Source organism: Malus domestica, chromosome 10 (genome assembly GCF_042453785.1).
Source record: "Malus domestica chromosome 10, GDT2T_hap1".
In the NCBI taxonomy this organism is placed as follows: Eukaryota; Viridiplantae; Streptophyta; class Magnoliopsida; order Rosales; family Rosaceae; genus Malus; species Malus domestica.
The window spans coordinates 27,668,265-27,687,949 of NC_091670.1; the positions used below are offsets into that span (position 1 = coordinate 27,668,265).

Sequence of the window (19,685 nt, forward strand, 5' to 3'; positions counted from 1 at the left end):
TATTTTCCCACACGAATAATAGTCCTGAACCCATAACCAATCCAAACCCAGCAACCTAAAATCCCTTACCGATCAGCCAAGCATAGTCCTTATACAAAGATTTCTTGACCGCTGGTTCAAACGCAAGGGAAAACTAGCTACAAAGCCATGGGGTAAAGGTCTCATACACAAACTGATTAAAGGGAGCATTTTTTCTCACCACTATTTAGTGTGATGTATGCTAATCATCCTATTTATCATCGTTAGATCAATTTGAATTTTGAGATTCGTGGAATGGATATGCACAAATCTCAAAATTCAAACTCATATAATGGTGATAAATATGGTGATAAATACAAACGCACTCCTAATTAAATGGAATAAATATCTTCACTTTTAATATTTTTGGTTGAACTTAGAGCTTCTTATTATGTCTCCATTGTCAATTAGTCATGGCTCTGCCACTTACTATATTCATATATATAGTTACAAATTATAGTTACACACAATTGAGATGTGACACTGTATCCTCTAAATTATTGAATTTTGTTTGGTCATAAATGTAACATAATTCAAATGTCACATAGTCATACGTACAAGATCATGAAAGGTATGGTTCCTAAGCTCTATCTATTTTTGTATGCTCCTTTCTCTCAATTTCGGGGACCACGTATTCAAGCTAATTGTCTAATTCTGGTGGATACGATTTCAAATGGAGATAAGTTTTGATTGAGAAATCATACCCCAAAAAAAAAAATCCCAAAGTTTTGGATGTTTTAAAGATCTTAAGCTCAATTTTTCAATTTTTTAGAACTTTAACTTCCGAAAGATAAGATCACTAATGAAAAAACTACAATTTTGGAAAGGGCTTCACAAGGGACGTACAATGCAAAGCAACCCATCCTCATTGTTTGATGGCCTCTAGTTTTTCAAGGCCCGTTAATAGTCCTTTGATGGGCTTCACGAAAACTTTTATCCACCCTCTTACATGTTTTTATACTTTCAGACTTTAATATTTTAGTACATCAATCTTTTAAGCCCTAGCTATGATGAACTACTAGATGTACCCGTTGATCTTCGAGTTTTATTATAAAAATTAGTAATATGAGAAGTAGTTTAATTTTCTATAAGTCAATGAAGGTTTGGTACCTTTTGATGTGAGACTTTATCTTTCATATTCTCATCTTATGTACTTCGGCAATAATCTACACAACAACATTTGTGGTAAATGATCTTCACAATCTCTTTTTCTTCCTCTAAACTCCTCTATCTTTTCATTGCGTTAGGATTGTGTTGACCTTAGAAATTACAAAGCTTACGTAGCACGAAGGGCGAGTAACTATGAGTTAACTATGTCCTTTCTAGTGAATGCAGGATTGCCAACTCGTAACCGAGTTTGGTCTAGTGAGTAGAATAGAATTAGTGGTGGTAGTGTCAAATGAGCTGCTGACTTCTGTACATAAGTGATTACGACTGATGAAAGAACACGTCTCGGCCTTGGGTTCTAGAACCTGAAGACAAGGTTGCCTAGATCACTGCAAAGTTTAGGATCTCTTGCACCATGTCCCGCTGACTCAACCATATCACGAGTATAGGTGCAGTGAATTAGTATCAGATTGTAGGGACACATGTACTCAAAGGAGATGAGCGTTTTTATAGTCCACATGGTTCAACCATCTGATGTCGAACTGCAAAATGCACCTGAGAGTAATCAATCATAGAACACTCCACTTCACTAGGAAGTTAATGAAGTGACCTATTTCGGTGAGAAAGTTAAAAGCTCTTCACCAGTTGAGACTTGGGTAGATAACCAAACAACTAGAAACAGTGTTATTAGTCCAAATTGAAAATGCTCATTGATCGCTTGATTCTACGACTCCAGTGATGTTAGTCCAAACTAAAGATGTCGTCGGTTATCAACACAGTGTTGTTAGTCTAAACTGAAGATGTGTTAACGAGAAGGTTAGGACAGTTATTTCTTTTCTTTTCAAATAGTGTGAAAAGGGTTTTGCCTAGAGCGTTTGAGTTGTTTGTTGAGTTGAGGGACTTTCAATGTTGCAGAGCCTCTTTTATGTATAGAGCAGGCTTCCATGATAACAAGCCCGGTAAGGTAGAGTCGTAATTGGACTGTGCATGCTCAACATTTTGCTTGAATAGTCCCTTATCCCCTTTCAGCTGAAACTTCATTTTCATCCTGTCTTGGGCTCTTTGATTCTCACCAAGACTCTGAACCTAGTCCCATTACAAGACTCATTCATCTTTATCTGATTATATAGGTATTCTTATTGCCAAGATAACTCGTATTTACCAAGGCTTATTGTAATCCTTAGCAATTTCAATTTGTATAGGAATTGACTGAGCCACCCACATTTAACCTTTTCACAATCCTTTCTTCATAAGGACTTGGTCAAACTTATCCAATCTATAGGGTAAAAGCCCATTGGGCCGAAGGATGCATATTGGGTCAAGGTTTATGGTTCTTGGGTCGGCCTTTCTATCCCCAAATTGTTATTTCAGGCCCAAACATTGCCTCTTCACTTCGGGAATCCTCGACCATGGACATTTTCTCTGAAGGTTTTTAAGAAATGAAGATTCTTTAAAGGGGCATTAAGATATAGGTCCAAAAAATTCACGTACTATTGGCTTTAGTCCAATTTTTTGAAATTTCTAATTTAGGTCCACTTTGTTGTGGTCTATTTTATCTGACAGAGGGACTAGGGCCGGCGGCAGAGAGAGAGAGGAGAGAGATGTGTGTTTGTAGAATTGTAGGGGAATGTGTGTGTTGTTATCCCTCCTACATTGTGCCTTTATTTATAGTAGTAAAGGGAGAGAAGATATTCCTTCTTCTCCAAGTAATACAAGTTGTAATAGGAAAGGATAACTAGAATCAAATCTTATCTAGGATTTACACAATCATACTTAAACTATGAATGTTTACAACACTCCCCCTTGAGTGTGTAAATACTCAAGGTAGATTCAGCATCATGCAGAAGTTGAGGAAGTCGACTCGTTGGCACTGATTCCAAGGAACAACGCTTATTCTCAATAAGGTAGGAACTTGCATAAGTAGTAAGTCTCACTAAAAAACCCTAAGGCTATGGCAAAAACCCAAGTAGGGACAAAATCCATAGTCTAAGGAAAAATGCGTGAGAAATGCAAAGTCAAAAGAAACGTCTACAGGACGTCATCAGGGATATGACCAGCCCAAGGTGGGTGCCTCGTTAAAACCTAGTTAGGTAGCAAAAACCCAGTGGGAAAAATGCTCCTAATCGTAGGGAAAAAGAGTACATTAAGATCAAGCAAGTATCCAGAAGATACTCCCCCTGAGTTTGACATAATTCCACAGAGAAATAGCAAAGTTACAACTCAGAAAGTTTACGCATACCAATTCCATGAACAAGCTTCTGAAACGTCGCCTTCGGTAGTGATTTGGTGAAGAGGTCAGCCAGATTGTCTTGTGATCGGATTTGCGTGACTTCAATCTTCTGATGCTCTTGTTGTTGATGTGTAAAGAAGAACTTCGGCGCAATATGTTTGGTGTTGTCTCCTTTGATGTAACCCTTCTTGAGCTGTTCGATGCAAGCTGCGTTGTCTTCAAAAATCGTCGTCGGGGCATTAACGGCGGGATGAAGATCACAGGAGCTTCGAATATGGCCCACTACTGCTCTCAACCAAAAGCATTCCCGAGTTGCTTCATGTAAGGCGAGAATTTCAGCATGGTTAGACGAAGTGGCAACTAAGGTCTGTTTAGTTGACCTCCAAGATATTGCGGTGCCTTCAACGGTAAAGACATAACCCGTTTGAGAACGCGCCTTGTGCGGATCAGATAAGTATCCAGCGTCGGCATAACCAACAAGGCGAGAATAAACCCGATGAGCATAGGGTGCGGCATCACTCGAGGATTCGTAGGGATAGAATAAGCCCAAATCCGTAGTACCCTTAAGGTAACGGAAGATGTCTTTCACGCCAGTCCAATGTCTGCGTGTTGGTGCATTGCTGTATCTTGCCAAAAGATTAACAGCGAAGGAGATGTCGGGTCTAGTGCATTGAGCTAAGTACAATAAAGCGCCTATCGCACTTAGATAAGAAACTTCAGGCTCCAAAATCTCTTCATCATCCTCCTTCGGACGGAAGGGATCTCGCTTTGCATCTAGCGTACGAACGACCATAGGAGTACTCGAAGACTTCGCTTTATCCTCATTAAAACGGCGCAACACCTTCTGGGTGTAGTTCGATTGATGTACTAGGATTCCATCCGAACAATGCTCTATCTCGAGACCGAGATAGTATCGAGTCTTACCTAGATCTTTCATCTCAAATTCCGACTTCAGGTGCGAAACAGTTCTCGCGAGCTCTTCAGGAGTTCCGATGAGATTCATGTCATCGACATATACTGCAACAATCGCAAATCCGGAATGTGACTTCTTAATGAACACACAAGGGCATAGTTCGTTATTCACATATCCCTGACTAGTCAAATACTCACTTAAACGGTTATACCACATTCTTCCGGATTGTTTCAAACCGTATAGTGAACGCCTCAGCCGAATTGAGAGCGTGTTCCGGGGTTTGGAAATATTTGAACCAGTCAATGTAAGTCCTTCAGGAACTTTCATATAAATTTCCGTATCTAGATCCCCATAGAGATACGCGGTTACTACGTCCATCAGCTGCATATCCAGTTTTTCGGAAACTACCAAACTGATAAGGTATCGAAAAGTAATCACATCCATAACGGGTGAGTAAGTTTCGTCATAGTCAATCCCGGGGCGTTGTGAGAAACCTTGTGCTACAAGACGAGCTTTGTAACGCACAATTTCGTTCTTCTCATTACGCTTCCGAACGAAAACCCACTTGTAGCCAACGGGCTTCACATGTGGAGGAGTAGGAACTACAGGTCCAAACACCTTACGTTTCGCAAGTGAATCAAGTTCGACTTGGATTGCTTGTTTCCAGTTTGACCAATCAGCTCTACGTCGACATTCATCAACGGAACGCGGTTCAATGTCATCGCTCAACATGATCTCAGTAGCTACTGCAAATGCTAATGCATCGTCGACAATCATCTCATTTCTACGCCACACATCATCTAAGCTAGCATAATAGACCGAAATCTCACGATTCTCGGGAGGAGGATTCGTCTCTTCAAGGACGCTTCCATAATCTAGAATTTCCTCATGAGTTGGGTAAAATGAGTAAGCGATAGTCGAATTCACGGTAGGCTCTTCAGGACCTTGTGCCGTGGTTTTCCTCTTTCGGGGGTGTGAATCCTTTGAACCAAGGGGTCTGCCACGCTTTTGTGTAGGGGTATATGATTGGCTAGCCGCTAATGTACGTGGATCACCAGAATTGGCGTCCCGGGCTTCCAGGAGGGTAGTCCGTCGTACATTTGGTACATCCATCTTTGCAGGCGTATTCGCAGCTGGAATATGTGATCTTGTCACGCGCGCTAGATCGGTGAAAGCATCTGGCATGCTCTGAGCTATGCTCTGGAGATCTAATATGCGCTGCACTTCAGCTTCAGACTGAGCGGTGCGGGGATCTAAATGAGACAAAGTGGGAGTCGTCCACGATAATTCGCGTCGTTCATTAGGAACGTTGACGTTCTTATCTCCCCCTAACGACGGGAAGACTGTCTCATAGAAGTGACAATCCGCGAAACGAGCGGTAAACAGATCGCCTGTCAAAGGTTCTAAGTAACGAATAATCGAAGGAGAATCATATCCGACATAGATTCCCATCCTTCGCTGAGGCCCCATTTTTGTACGTAAGGGCGGCGAGATCGGCACATAGACCGCACAACCAAAAACGCGCAGATGCGATATGTCGGGTTCGCATCCGGTGACCAACTGAAGGGCACTAAATGGTTGTGTCGCAACAGGCCTCAGGCGGACCAACTTTGCTGCGTGCAATATTGCATGGCCCCAAGCAGCGATCGGGAGCTTGGTACGTATGACCAACGATCGAGCAATCATTTGTAAACGCTTAATGAAAGCCTCTGCCAGGCCGTTCTGGGTGTGAACATGGGGTACAGGATGTTCAACTTCAACCCCAACCGACATGCAATAGTCATCAAAAGTTTTAGATGTGAATTTTCCAGCATTATCCAATCGAATAGATTTGATCGGATAATCAGGGTGGTGAGCCCTGAGCTTGATAACGTGAGCCAACAGTTTGGAGAATGCAGCGTTCCTTGTGGACAACAAGCACACGTGTGACCAACGTGTAGAAGCGTCAACCAAAACCATAAAATATCTAAATGGTCCGCAGGGAGGTTGAATCGGTCCACAAATGTCCCCCTGAATCCGTTGTAGAAAAATGGGAGGATTCGAACGAATCTTGTCATAAGAAGGCTTAGTAATAAGCTTTCCCATAGAACATGTTTGGCATGCAATTTCATGGATCGAACCTAAGCTTCGGGTTAGTGGATGCCCGTGTGAAGTTTTAAGGATACGGCGCATCGCTATTCGTCCAGGATGTCCCAAACGATCATGCCAAAGTGTAATTTCGTGCGCGGTCCCTGTGGTAGGGCCGGCCACATAGTGGCATTCTATGGGGCGTATGGTCGTAATATACAGACCACTCGGGTTACGCTCCATCTTCTCTAGAATACGCTTCTGGCCATATTCGTAGGAAGTTACGCACAGAAATTCAACTCTGTTTTCTACGTGGGTTTCAGCGTGGTAATTGTTATCTCTAATGTCCTTGAAACTTAGTAACGTTCTTCCGGAACGTGGAGAATAGAGTGCCTCAGCAATGGTCAAGATTGTACCATTGGACAACATTATATGTGCCTTACCGTATCCTTCGATCAGGTTGGATGGGCCTGAGAGGGTTGTCAGATGTGCATTCTTAGGTACGAAGTTAGTGAAATAGATGCGTTCACGCAAAATAGTATGCGTGGTTGCACTATCTGCCAGACAACTAACTTTCCCACTAGTCATACCTAGAATGAAAAATTAATTTGAATCGGTCACATGCATAAAAGTTTATAAAAACAAGTATCAATTCAAAATAATTTCATTTATTCAAGGGAAAAACTTAATATCCAAAATAAATCGCCAACTAATAATCCAAAACATAAAGGAAAATTGTTCAAAATCAACCAAAAAACAAGGTGGGGTTCGGCCACTAGGTGGAGTTCGGCCCCAATTTTCTTATTTTAACTGAAAAATAAGTCTATGTCTAAGATTCTAATCTTCCATAGGAGTGGTATCCTCCTGAAAATCAGAAACCTCCATCTTTGTAGTCTCCGGTTCGTCCACTTGCAGGAAGTTTGATTCAAACTTCGTACGACGAGAATGATATGCATCCACAACCTTCTTGGGAGCACGGCAAATACGGGACCAATGGTCCTTGGAACCACAATGATAACACATATCGTCATTCATTGTGGCAGGTGCTTTGCCCTTATTCTTGAAGTTCGGGGCCTTGGGAGCGAGGTTTGGGCGCTTCTGGGCTTTGTTTCCTCCCTTGGATGGGCCTTGGCTCTGTTGACCTTGGTGGGATGGCTTCTGGCCGCCCTTACCACGCCTCTTTTGGCGTTTTGGGTGCTGATTAGTGCTATAATGTGCTTCAGGCACAGCAGTAGCCCCAGTAGGTCGAGCTTGATGATTCTTCATCAACAGCTGGTTCTGCTTTTCAGCAAGAAGTAAAACAGAGATCAAATCCGAGAACTTAGTGAACTTCTGAGCTCGATATTGTTGCTGCAGGACAATATTAGAAGCAGAGAAGGTCGAGTAGGTCTTCTCCAGGAGATCCTCTTCAGTCAAAGTTTCATTGCAAAACTTGAGAAGTGATCGGATTCGACAAACTTCAGAATTATATTCATTCACAGACTTAAAGTCTTGGAAGCGCAAGTGCTGCCAGTCGTGTCTTGCTTCAGGCAAGAATATGTCCTTTTGGTGATCGAAACGATCAGCCAAAGCGACCCATAATGCACGTGGATCCTCCTCAGCAAGGTACTCAGTTTGTAGAGCGTCATGGATATGTCTTCGGATGAAGATCATAGCAGTGGCTTTTTCAGCTTCGCCAACAGGTTTATCTGTTGCTTCTTCAATAGCAGGACACAAGTTCTTTGCAGTGAGGTGGAGCTTCACATCTTGAACCCACTTGAGGTAGTTCCTTCCAGAAACCTCCAAAGCGGTGAAGTCGAGTTTGTTCAAGTTCGACATGTTCCTATCACAAAATAGATGGACAAGATGTGGTTAGTGTAATGGAGAAAAATCAATCCATTCACATAGGAGTAGAACATACAGGTTCTAATAGACATGTATTGGTTTAATTTTGCATGAAAAACTTCGGGTTTTCATGGGTGATATATTTAAGTGAAAACTTCGGGTTTTCAAACAAGGCATGTGTATAAGAAACTTCGGGTTTCAAAGTAATTATGAACTTCAGGTTCATATATTCCTGCAGGCAAACACAAATATATATGCAAACAAATATGCAAAGAATATATGCAGAAATATTGTATAATGATAAGTGAATTAATTTATTTTTTGGTCTTCGGGGGCCAAATTAAAATGTGGGTGAAAATATAAAAAAACCCATATTATTTAAAAAAAATTAAATAATAAAATCTCGGGGCCTAAAAATATAGGCCAAGAACCCTCGGGTGGGATTACAGGCCCACGGGGTGAGAAGAGGGGAATGGGCTGCTATGTGCAGCCCTAAATTTTTTTTTTTTTTTCGTTTTTTTTTTTTTTTTTTTTTTTTGTATTCAATTATATTATATGCATGTATAATTTTAATGAATCACATATTTACGTTGATGCATATGCAAATAATAGTTTCAATGCATGTACATATGTAGGATTCAATTCATGACAAATATCAAATTCACATAATTGTAGCAATTTTGATTATGAAGCATACACAATTTATGTAGAATCTAAAATACGTAAAACGTAAAGTTGGGTCATGCATCATGGTGAATGTTCATGCTATCAGGGCTTGCAAAATATCGAGTTAAAAGCCGTTGTTTGGAAAGAACCTAATTGCGTGATGATATAGATGAACTGGTTTGATGCAGAAAAAAAATTTCCAACGTCAGATTCCTAAGCGCAGCGGTAGGAGCGTGCTGATAACGTGTTGTGGTCTATTTTATCTGACAGAGGGACTAGGGCCGGCGGCAGAGAGAGAGAGGAGAGAGATGTGTGTTTGTAGAATTGTAGGGGAATGTGTGTGTTGTTATCCCTCCTACATTGTGCCTTTATTTATAGTAGTAAAGGGAGAGAAGATATTCCTTCTTCTCCAAGTAATACAAGTTGTAATAGGAAAGGATAACTAGAATCAAATCTTATCTAGGATTTACACAATCATACTTAAACTAGGAATGTTTACAACACACTTAACTATTTTTTAAACCTATTTTACCCTTTGTTTTCAAATTTTGAATATTTAAACATATGCAATTTACTAAACATTTTAAAAAACGTTTCAATTATTTACCTTTTAATAAAATAAAATATTTTTATCATAGATTAAGTTGCAAAAATATTCAACCTAATTAAAAGGTACTAATACATAAATGTACATATATCTATAAATAAGATATCAAACGAAGAAAATATATCTAATCAATAGGTAGATAAACGAACTGAAAGGTACAAATACACAATTTACCTACCTACAAGCAAGATAAATTACTATGTAATATAGGAAAACATATAGAAGCAATTATATAACAAAATCTTGTTATACAGGTAGATAAATATCGACCATGAAATCAATTAATTTGAGTAAAAATACAACTCAAAAACTAATTTGAACACAACAAGCAATTTGATGAAAGAAGCCAACCAACCTCCATTCTTTGATCAAACAGAATCAAATTTCATATATAGTGGAAGCCTAAGGAGAGAAGGGGAAAACTGAACAATGATAAAGAAGAAGAAGATTCGCAAGGCAAATGATAAATCCTAACTAAGAAAAAGTTTTTAGATAACAAACTAAAAAGAAAGAATAGATAAATGAAGAGGCGTATCCTCACTTGGAGATATATAGGAAGTAATTTTATTCCAACAATTATCCTATCATTAAGGGAATTTTATTCTTTAAACCTCAAATAGGTAAAACTTATCACAAATACTAATCCTAAAATCAAGGGATAATATTGATTACTTATAAGTAATTTTAGGGGTAAATTGGTATGAAAATGAAAAAAAACTAACATGAAATATAATTGGACTCATCTAAAAAATGACTCACAAATTCATATTAAGTTTCCCCTTCTTTAAATTGCCCATTATCTTGCATTAAATGCCTTGATGCCAACTTTACCTCGACTTATTTACATCTCCATTCTTTGTGTCACGGGTTTAGTGGTATTCATCGTTACTTGTAAATGAGGGATTTTAAATCTAATTCTCGCCAAAAATAAATTTGAATTGAGTTGATATTAATAGTCTATTGTAAAACTTACCATGCTTTTCTAACCGTACTATAGATAATATTTAAAACCTTAATCTGAAAACTAGCCCGTTAATAATTTCTTAAAAGTTAAGCCCATATTGCACGTCAAGTATAGTCGGGCCGTTGACCATTAGTCCAGTGACTTGTTCGCAGCAATTCGTTACGATAAGCCAGAAAGCAGCAGATTACGAACTTATCTCCGAGAAAAAGAATAAAAATTAAAAATTCAGTTGTTCATCATCTCTGTGTTCACTACCATGCACTCTGTCATCGCCAATGGATTTATCTTCGTGGTTCCGACGCAAACTCTTGAAGAATAGCGAAGAGACCAAAAGCCCAGATCCCTCAGAGCAAACCCTCATTCCCCAACAAAACAAAAAGGAAGAAGAGCAGCTGGGAGTCACAGAACAATTGGTCGATCTTGTCAAGTCCTTCACTTTGGACACTTTCAGGAATTTCCCACTTCCAGGTATATAAAAGATAACACCTTTCTGAATTAATTTTAATTTTTATTGTTTCTTTGGTGTTTTAGACGGTAATTATTGAGCTTGATAATTGGTTTTTTCTTGGGTTAATTTGATTTTTGGGTAAATAATGAAAATTTATAAGCTGGGTTTTCTTTGTGGGGATAAGGACTGTAATGGGTTCTTTCTTTTCTTGTAAATGGAGTTAAATTTGCATTGATTCGATGGCGGTGCAGATGGTGAGGGAGCTGAAGAAGATGAAGATCTGTCTGGATGGCAGGAAAGGCATGCCACCATTGTGCTTTCAAGAGTGAAGGTTTGAGTTCTAGCTCATTGTTTATGTTTAGTATCTTTTGTAATTGATGTCAAATTCACAATTCTAAAGTTGGTTTAGTGAAGGATGTAAATTTATATCAACAATTGTAGAATGTTGCTCCTTGGCCTTTTAGGATGTTCTCTAGCAATTTGCAATTGCTTTTTTTAATGGTTGGTGCCTTTAGTTGTGTTGAATTTGTAGGACAAATAAGAAATGGTTTTAGTCCAAGTAGTTCGGGAAGTTCGATCACACAAGATGTTCCAGATACCTTATCTACATTTCTTGTTAGTTATAACTTGGACCTGGACTGCATTGTACAACCCTTTAAGAGCATATTTATGAATTGGATCTTTCGTATTTTCAGGAGCTTTCACATCTGAGATATAAGCTATGCCCCCGCTACCTGAAGGAACGTCAATTTTGGAGAGTGTACTTTATGCTTGTCAAGAAACAAGTGGCGGCGTAAGTATTTTACAAGTTTCAGATTTTCAATCATTTTGCACCAATGTTATCTGATGAGATCATGGTTCGAATTCTGGAATGATTGATTAGTTGTTGATGGGATTTAGGAGTATTCATCTAGGTGGTTTAAGTTGAATATTTTGAGCCAATTATGTTGTTAGTGTTTGGAACATGATTGTTCCTGATGGAGCTCTAGACTCGTATTCTCTTCCTATCATAGGGTCAGTGAAGGCTGGTTTTGAAAAACAAATCAAACAAAAACGATCCAATCATCTCAACGAACTTGAATACTCAACTTTCATTTGGATTTGATTTGGTCAAACAAATAGGCTTGGATTGCACAGAAATATGTGTACCTCCGTTTGAATCTTATAACTAACAAGCATATGGAGTTGAAGGAACAAAATGTGCTCTGTTGTGAATCAGATAGCACCGAGTTCTTGATTTAGTCTGGCATTATAAGGCTTATAAGTTTATAGTAGATGTCGACAATGTTGAAATGCTGTTGTCACGCTCTCACCTGAAGCTTATTTCGATCCCTGAAAAGTTGTTGACAACAGGATGATGCTTAGCTAAAGAGTCATGTTAAAATCAGAATTGTTAAATGTGACCATCACTGTACTTTTTCAAATTTACAGATTCTAGCTATAAACAGAGGTGCACAAAATGATACGAGTCCAAGTGGCGATCACTATAGTTTGTCAAGACATGTGCGTCATTACGCTTTTGAACTATGCGATGTTTTGCTTGCCTAGAACATGTTCAGTATCTGCGTATGCATACACACTCATTAAACGTGATTTCTTGATTTGATTATCAGATACGAGCTGTGTGCGATACAGCAAGAGAGGATCAAAGAAATGGCAGTGGAGAATGAAAAGTCTACAAATACCAGTGCATGTGAAGTCGAAATGTCAGAAGCAAAGCAGGGAGCAAAATTAGCGCCTCCAACGCCATAGCATCTCATAAATTGCAGTACGCATTTCTTTTTAGCAGTAGGGATGTATTGGGTAGTAGGACTGTTCCGCTGGACAAAAACGTACGTATATGGTTAGAACATGGAAACTTATCCATTCCATTCAATCCTTGTGCTGATGAACTAGTGACTTGTTAACGTTTCAATCATCTATCCATTATATTTTTTTTGCTCGATTTCATCTATCTAGTTGTTGTAGTGCATTCTAAGTTCAATAAAACTTTAAAGTCACTCGTCTAGACTCACCAGTATGTAGTTTTATGGAAATTGGATTTGGTTCTGTGACGTGCTATTTACTTGAGCTATGTTGGTCGGGTTTGGATTGCACTGTCCTACAGTCCTAGAACTCATCTGCATACAAGAAAAAAGGAAAAACCAAAGAACAAGATACGTTATAATTTATCCTTGTAAATGGTTCCATTCGAAACTCAAAGACATTGATTCGGTTTTATTGGAAATTATCAAACAACAAAAATATCACAATCGCTCACATGAAACATGAATGAAGAATCGATGACAAGTACAAGCGCAATACTAATTACTAGTGGAATATCAAAGTTTTTCCTCTCTGGTGTCAAACTTGAAGTCTCTCTGGTGTCAAACTTGAAACGAGAGTGTAAATTCCATCGTCGATGTTGCTGTTAACTATTTCCCCGGTAGTAAGAGTGTCGATCTGGCTGTAGGAGAAAGGAATATCGCATGAAGCCTCCGACGCTAGTAGCCTTACCTTCACACCCTCGTCATTGGCAGCACAGCAGTTTTATACACAGCCTCCTTTTCACTACTTGTGATAGTCTCAATTTCTCCCATACGGACTGATTCTGTAGACCCAATCTTCATCTTTCTGTTGTCTGCGATTACTGGAACACTGGCACGCGTGCTGCTCCCTACACTACTCAGCCTCAGAAGTGAGGAAACGCTGGAGTACTTCTAAGTAGTGTTCCTAGTTAGTATACAAGACCTTTACCTGTACCGGAAAAGTTTCTTTGTTATGATTAACAGCCTCACCAAAGCCGATTTGGACAACATTTTGGTTGTACATTCTCAGGCCCTTGAGGGTGATAAGTAACATCACTGATGATACTCCTTCAAAGGACAATCTCTTCCAACTCCATGCATGCTTCGTCGTCTATAGGTTGGATGTTGGCACGAAGGCAGCTTGTAATTTCGTCGGTGGTATATAATTCTTTTGCAGAACTTCTTGTTTCTTAGGTTGCGGAGAGCAAAGAGAAGAGCTAAGAAATTGGATTAAACAATGAAGTGTAAACACAGAACTGTTTCCCGTCGTTTTTCTGGAAATATACAGAAGATCAATATACAAATTCAAGCTAGAAATAGAGGTGCATACGAGTCCATCACTATATTTTTCTGCATACGCGCGTACACACTCATTAACTAGGATTTCTTGATTTGATTTATCTAGGGGTGATTTTCGAGCGGATCATATCAGAAACAAGGTTTCCAGCTTCCATTTCAAATGTCAGTGAACGCAACGTTGATATGTCAGGGTCGAAGCTCGGAGCAAACTTAGGGGCTCCAATGCCATCACATGACTTAAGTTGCATTATGCATTTCTTTTTAGCAGTAGGATTGTATTGGTTGGTCCGGCAAAAACGTACGTACTGGTAAAAGCATGCAATCACGTTCAATAGTTGTGCTGATGAACTCGGGATTTGTTAGGGTTAATTTCTGTGTGCATTTCATGTACGATTACTGCCTTTTTGATGAGTTTCCATAAGATGGCTTGATATTCGGATTGTCCCACACTCAACTCTTTTTCGCAAAAAACAGCTCGAGTTCTCTTTTGCCAAGTCCAGTATGAGTGTAACCGAGATATGTCCCATCTCTTTATTTCCGGTTACATGTAAGAATCGACTCCGGTCGAGAACCCATGTTAAGGTATGGGTAATGGGGCTAAACTTTGGGTGACTTGGGTTATTAATATGCATTGGGTTGGATGATAACTACTCAAACCATCAAGATAGTATTTAGGCTAAATTATTCAATGAATACAAAACTCGTTATCCAAGTGAATCGAACTTGAGACCTCGCTTATAAATAGAGATGCATACCAACTTGCACTAGACTAGTGTTAGTTTCTTTGGAAAAGGATCATCTCCAGATCCTTTTCCTGCGGATCCCAGGGATCCTATGATCATGATCGTTCATCGTACATCGTGCGGTTAGTTTTCGTTAGGTAGTATTTATATTTAATTTTAAATTTTAAATTTTAAATGATTTCTGACCGCACGATATACGTTGAACGATTATAATCACGAGATTCCCAGGAAAAGGATCCAATGAGGATCCTTTTCCAATTTCTTTTGATACAATAATATTGAGATTGAGAGATTGGACAAAGCCACACAATGACTTAGCAATAATCTAATTCCGGACTTGTCATTCATGTACATCAAACTTATGATCTTCCACTTAAAAATTGAGACGAATGATATGGACCGTAGTGCTGTAGTGCTACAGTAGCTTAGCGCAAGAAGTTGCACCACTTGGCCACCGTTGCAGTTGGATCGCAAGTTTTTACCGTTGTGTTAAAACAAAAAACTTTTACAGAAGGAATATGAAAGATGAGAGAAGTGGACAGCAGCAAATCTAAGTTTTTTTTTTTGGAAAACGCAGCAAATCTAAGTTAAAACATCATTGTGTGATGGCAGTGATGCAGTCACTGCACAGACCGTACCATGTGAACTGAAACCAAAAACCACTGAAATCCCCCACAACGGTCTACGCATACACTCATGCCTTCATTCACGCTCACAACTCAGTAAAAGTAAATTGCCCACTTGACACTTGAATCACTTACTTCCACAGCTTTGCTTTGCAACCACAAAACTTTTAGGAGGAGAGAAGACAAAATGGCTATCACAGTTCGAAATTGACCTCCTGAACTATAACTCAGTTAAAATTAATTCTCTAATAACTCGAGTTGAAAGTGATCATATGAACTATTTTTTGGTAAATTAACTTCTTAAACTAATTGAAATTAGTCACTTAACTCCTCACTGTTAGTTTCAATTAAATTCCAACGACTCTATCGTCAAATATTAGCACACGTGCAACATGTAATTCACTCTTGATGGTAAATTTGTGCCACTAGTTAACATACAGTAAAGTGGATGAAATTTCATCAAATATGCCGATAAGGGGTTTATTGGTTGAGTTCAAATAGTTCAGAAAATTAATTTACCAAACATCAATTTTAACTTAAGTAATAGTTGTTCAAGGGTAAAACGACAGTTTATATGATAAAAAATGCCATGTAAGAGGCCCGGAGCTCTTAAGTTTTTCTAATACTACACATCAATCAAGAACCAGTTGCTCAACCCTACCACATTTTGAGACACAAAACAATAAACGAACTCTTTACGACTAGAAGGCTATTTATTCTTATTTGTAAATCATAATTTGACATATTTGGTCTTGACAATCCGGACCTCATACCCTTACCTAACGACATGAACCAGTAAAAATGCAATACATGTCATATTGGTTTAAAAGTACCGTATGGCTAGCCCGAGAACAAAAAATGACATGTCCATTATTTTAAAAAACGAGATTACGTGTTTATATCATTACTGGTACATATCATTGGGCGAGAATAATTAAAACCCCTGTACACTCGTACAAACAGCAATACAAAAAGTTGAAGCTCAAACTGTAACTTGTCTGTGAGGTCAAACTCCTCCCAAGGCCGCCATTATTTCTGAAAAAGATTGGGCAGATGGACCAGTTTTTGCACTCAAAACTTCCAAACCCTAATTCAACAAGTTGAACACAGAAACCAATTGAAACAATTACACATGCCAGTCTAATCCAACCAACCAGTCCAATTGGGTGCAATCGGGTCCATGGACAAAGATAACTCCAAACCCTAACCAATATCCATCACAAAATCTAACTCCTTACAACAAGTCAAAACAAGCAATGCAGAAACAATCTTACCTGTAACAAGAAAACAACCAACATCTGAAAGCGGCAATCTTACTTGAGATTTCCTACAGGGAAACATCATCATCAACAACAACGACCCACAACACCTAAGGGGTTTTTAGGGTTTGTCATCCATTTAATTAGTCATCGTCAACAAATGAAACGACACAAGAGAGATATGGGAAAAGGAAATTGAGTTACGTTTATTAACCTCCAAAGAGCACATGCACTCTTTGAGTCGTTCCTACCCTAAATATTGACAGTAGTTCATTTAAGACATGACAAAGTGAAAATCTACTAAATTAGATATGTCACAGAACCAGGCACTCTTTCCCGATCTCTTCTCAAAGGAGCCCCTTCATTCTTTTGTCAAAGAATTTGGTTTTATACGCTATCGACTACTTCATAGCTCTGTTATTATTCGTCGAATGATGGTCATACTCATATAAGTTCCCTTGGCATGGGCTTAAAAGGTTGATTTTGGATGCTGCACCTGCTATTTCCCAGCACGTCCTTCTAATGGTCATCAAGATAACAACTGAGATACTATGGTATCAGAACCTGAAATATATAGGCAGGCTCTGCTTAGGGAATCACTTGCTCCCATTCATACCTTCCAGGAAGGGGTAAATCGTTGATGATGTCAAAGTTGTACCTGCGACAACCCAACCACCAACTATGAGGATTTCATGGTATTTGGGGGTCCATGTAGATTGCTAATCTATTTCAGTTAACATGAATCACAATCAGTTAAAGTTGGTTTTGCAATTTAACTAGCATACTTCTCAATGAAGATTTTCTGTTGCTCCTCCTCATGTCGGGCAAAGAACTCCTCCATCTCAAGCGTGGTTGGGATATTTCTTTGCACATTGTTTCTAACTCTCCGGTGAGTTGAAATAGAACTCGTCCGCCTTGTGGTGGAACCGGGGGTTCCAATTGTGTCCGACTCCCTTATGAAGCTGCACGGCGTGGTTTCTCTAGTGCTCCTGTATTAGACATGGAAAAAATAATATCAACCCTGCAATCTTGTACACGATTCAAGGGAAATCTTAATCCACAAACATATTATTACCCGGGACCACCTTCATCCCACAAAAAGGGACCAAAATGTGTTTTCTTTTGGTGCCCATGTGATATTAATAACAAAGAAATAAGATAAAAGTGTAATAAATAAAACAAATTACATTTTGGCAGTGTATGCAAGCAATTAAAAGCACGAGATCTGGAAGTTTTTGTCACCTATACTAGTAACCCCAAAAAAGAGGTGTCCAACTTAAATGTTAGAGAGGCAAATAGGCCCCATGAAAACGATATGTTAATGCTCTAACACAAATGAAGCCCAAGAGTGATCGCTGTCGGTACTGCAAAAGATAGTTTTATTTTCCCTCATTTCATCGTCATATGGACACCCCCAGCTTTTGAGATCAATGCTATTTTGCAAATCAAAAGAGAGAACATAAATGCATCCAAAGAATGACAACAATAGTTTGTCCCTCGTGTCGTCGCCTCAGTCCTAATGTGTACTAACAGATGCAGACTAAATTGCCAAAACATGATTATGAAACTAGCTCTACAAAGATAAGGCACAATTAGATATAATCTATATGATATCTGCTCAGGTATATCTTCTTATTCTTTCACTGTCTAGTTAAGCTAAAAGCAATAAATCGGCTTTACAAAGAAGCTGATGAAAATTTAGGAACCATGAGAAGCAGATGACTTTGACAGTGTGGCCCAAAAGCCAAAGCTAAAAACTTTATATTTGAAAGAAAAGCAGTAGTTGAAAAAAAATTCAAATAAAACCCATTTCTTGCGAGGGAAGAGGTGGAGGGAAATGGCCATTTTTCAAGTCTGAAAAAGCTTAAAATATTTCCTCTCCTATATTATTAAAAGCCAACAATTATTAATCAAGAAAATCATATTTCACATCAACATTAAGCAAAAAGCACTGACAAAACCAGTGCTAATCATCAATATTTAAAATTAAAAAAAATAAATTAAAAAACAATTTAGATCACAAGAACAGAAAAAAGAAAACTATCGCATTTGAGCTAAGAAATAAAGAAGCAAAATTTACCTGTCTCTGGCTTCAAAATCCAAGTTGTTTTCCCCAAACGAAGCCTCGACCCCCAAATCGTTACCATACTCTGCTCCACTTCCGAAATTACCAAAACACCCCTCCTCCCCTTCCTTCTCCTTCCTCTCAACGGGTCCAGCCCAGTCCAACTCCACCGACGAGCCCACGCTCAGCCTTGATTTGGGCCTCGATTCCACCGGCCCCCGTCGGCTTTCCCCGCAGCAGCCTCCTCCGGGCTTCTCCGAGGGCTCATTAATTCCGCCGCTCTGGCTCTGCTTCTTGACGGCGTCGTTTCGCAACGGGGGTTTCTCTAGACGGCGGCTCCTGAGCTGGAGGTAGTACAGGGAGGAGCTATCTGAGTCCGATTCTCCGGAGGGGGATTGATCTTGATTCTCTTGCTTCTGCTGCTGCTGCTGCTGGAGCTTTTGGAGGGCTAGGGTTTTGGCTCTGGTCCGAACTCCGAGAGAGGACTGCGGCGAAATGGAGACCTCCATCACGGCTACGTCGCCGGAAATTTTCGATTTCTTCATGTATTTCCCCATATCTCAGGCGCTTCCGGCCTCTCTGCGTTTTCTTCGAAGTTGGAATTTGGAGAGAGAGGTGATGACAACTGACGGAGGCGATATCTATCAGAGAGAGAGAGAGAGAGAGAGAGAGAGAGAGAGAGAGAGAAGGGGGAGAGAGAGGGAAAGAGAGGGAAAAAGGTGGGGGGGGGGGGGGAAGGTAGGGGGAGGAGAGAGGGAGAGAGAAGAAAAGTTAGGGTTGGGGGTTTAGGGAACAGTGGTACTTTATATCTCTACATTCTCGTCGTATTTTCATTATTTGCCCCTTCTCTCTTAAATTATTTTCTTCCGTGGACCCTTCTCTCCCTCCCTTCTATTTCCTTTTCTTTTTAAGTTTCAAAAATAAATTAATTAAGGATTTTTATCACAAATGATTCTTAAAATTGATCTCACATTCAAGATGGTTTCTGAAAAGTCAATCAATGTAATCCCTGAAAATAGGTGTCGCAAATTAATGTGGTCATTTTGTCACAATTATGTTAAA

General features: G+C 39.3%; 2 protein-coding genes across 2 annotated transcripts; one reads left to right on the top strand and one right to left on the bottom strand.

Annotated features, from left to right (window-relative positions):
• Positions 1 to 10,523: 10,523 nt before the first annotated feature.
• LOC103445403 (uncharacterized) lies at positions 10,524 to 12,789 on the top strand. Its single transcript, XM_008384411.4, has 4 exons — positions 10,524 to 10,864; positions 11,096 to 11,175; positions 11,540 to 11,637; positions 12,458 to 12,789. Exons 1-4 carry the CDS (start codon positions 10,672 to 10,674, stop codon positions 12,594 to 12,596), a joined length of 510 nt encoding a protein of 169 aa, XP_008382633.1. The 5' UTR covers positions 10,524 to 10,671; the 3' UTR covers positions 12,597 to 12,789.
• A 3,856-nt stretch (positions 12,790 to 16,645) lies between these two features.
• Positions 16,646 to 19,449, bottom strand: LOC103445404 (cyclin-dependent kinase inhibitor 3). The gene is made up of 3 exons (XM_008384412.4): positions 18,639 to 19,449; positions 17,344 to 17,547; positions 16,646 to 17,216 (listed from the first exon to the last, which is right to left on the bottom strand). Exons 1-3 carry the CDS (start codon positions 19,178 to 19,180, stop codon positions 17,147 to 17,149), a joined length of 816 nt encoding a protein of 271 aa, XP_008382634.3. The 5' UTR covers positions 19,181 to 19,449; the 3' UTR covers positions 16,646 to 17,146.
• Positions 19,450 to 19,685: the final 236 nt, after the last annotated feature.

Bases quoted from the DNA above. Each gene is read 5' to 3' on its own strand.
- LOC103445403 (XM_008384411.4), top strand. From the start codon at position 10,672: ATGGATTTATCTTCGTGGTTCCGACGCAAACTCTTGAAGAATAGCGAA. The intron at 10,865-11,095 runs GTATATAAAAGA...ATGGCGGTGCAG, and splicing joins CAGGAATTTCCCACTTCCAG to ATGGTGAGGGAGCTGAAGAA. The intron at 11,638-12,457 runs GTAAGTATTTTA...TTTGATTATCAG, and splicing joins GTCAAGAAACAAGTGGCGGC to ATACGAGCTGTGTGCGATAC.
- LOC103445404 (XM_008384412.4), bottom strand. From the start codon at position 19,180: ATGGGGAAATACATGAAGAAATCGAAAATTTCCGGCGACGTAGCCGTG. The intron at 17,548-18,638 runs GTAAATTTTGCT...TGTCTAATACAG, and splicing joins GATTTTGAAGCCAGAGACAG to GAGCACTAGAGAAACCACGC. The intron at 17,217-17,343 runs GTATGCTAGTTA...GGGTTGTCGCAG, and splicing joins CAGAAAATCTTCATTGAGAA to GTACAACTTTGACATCATCA.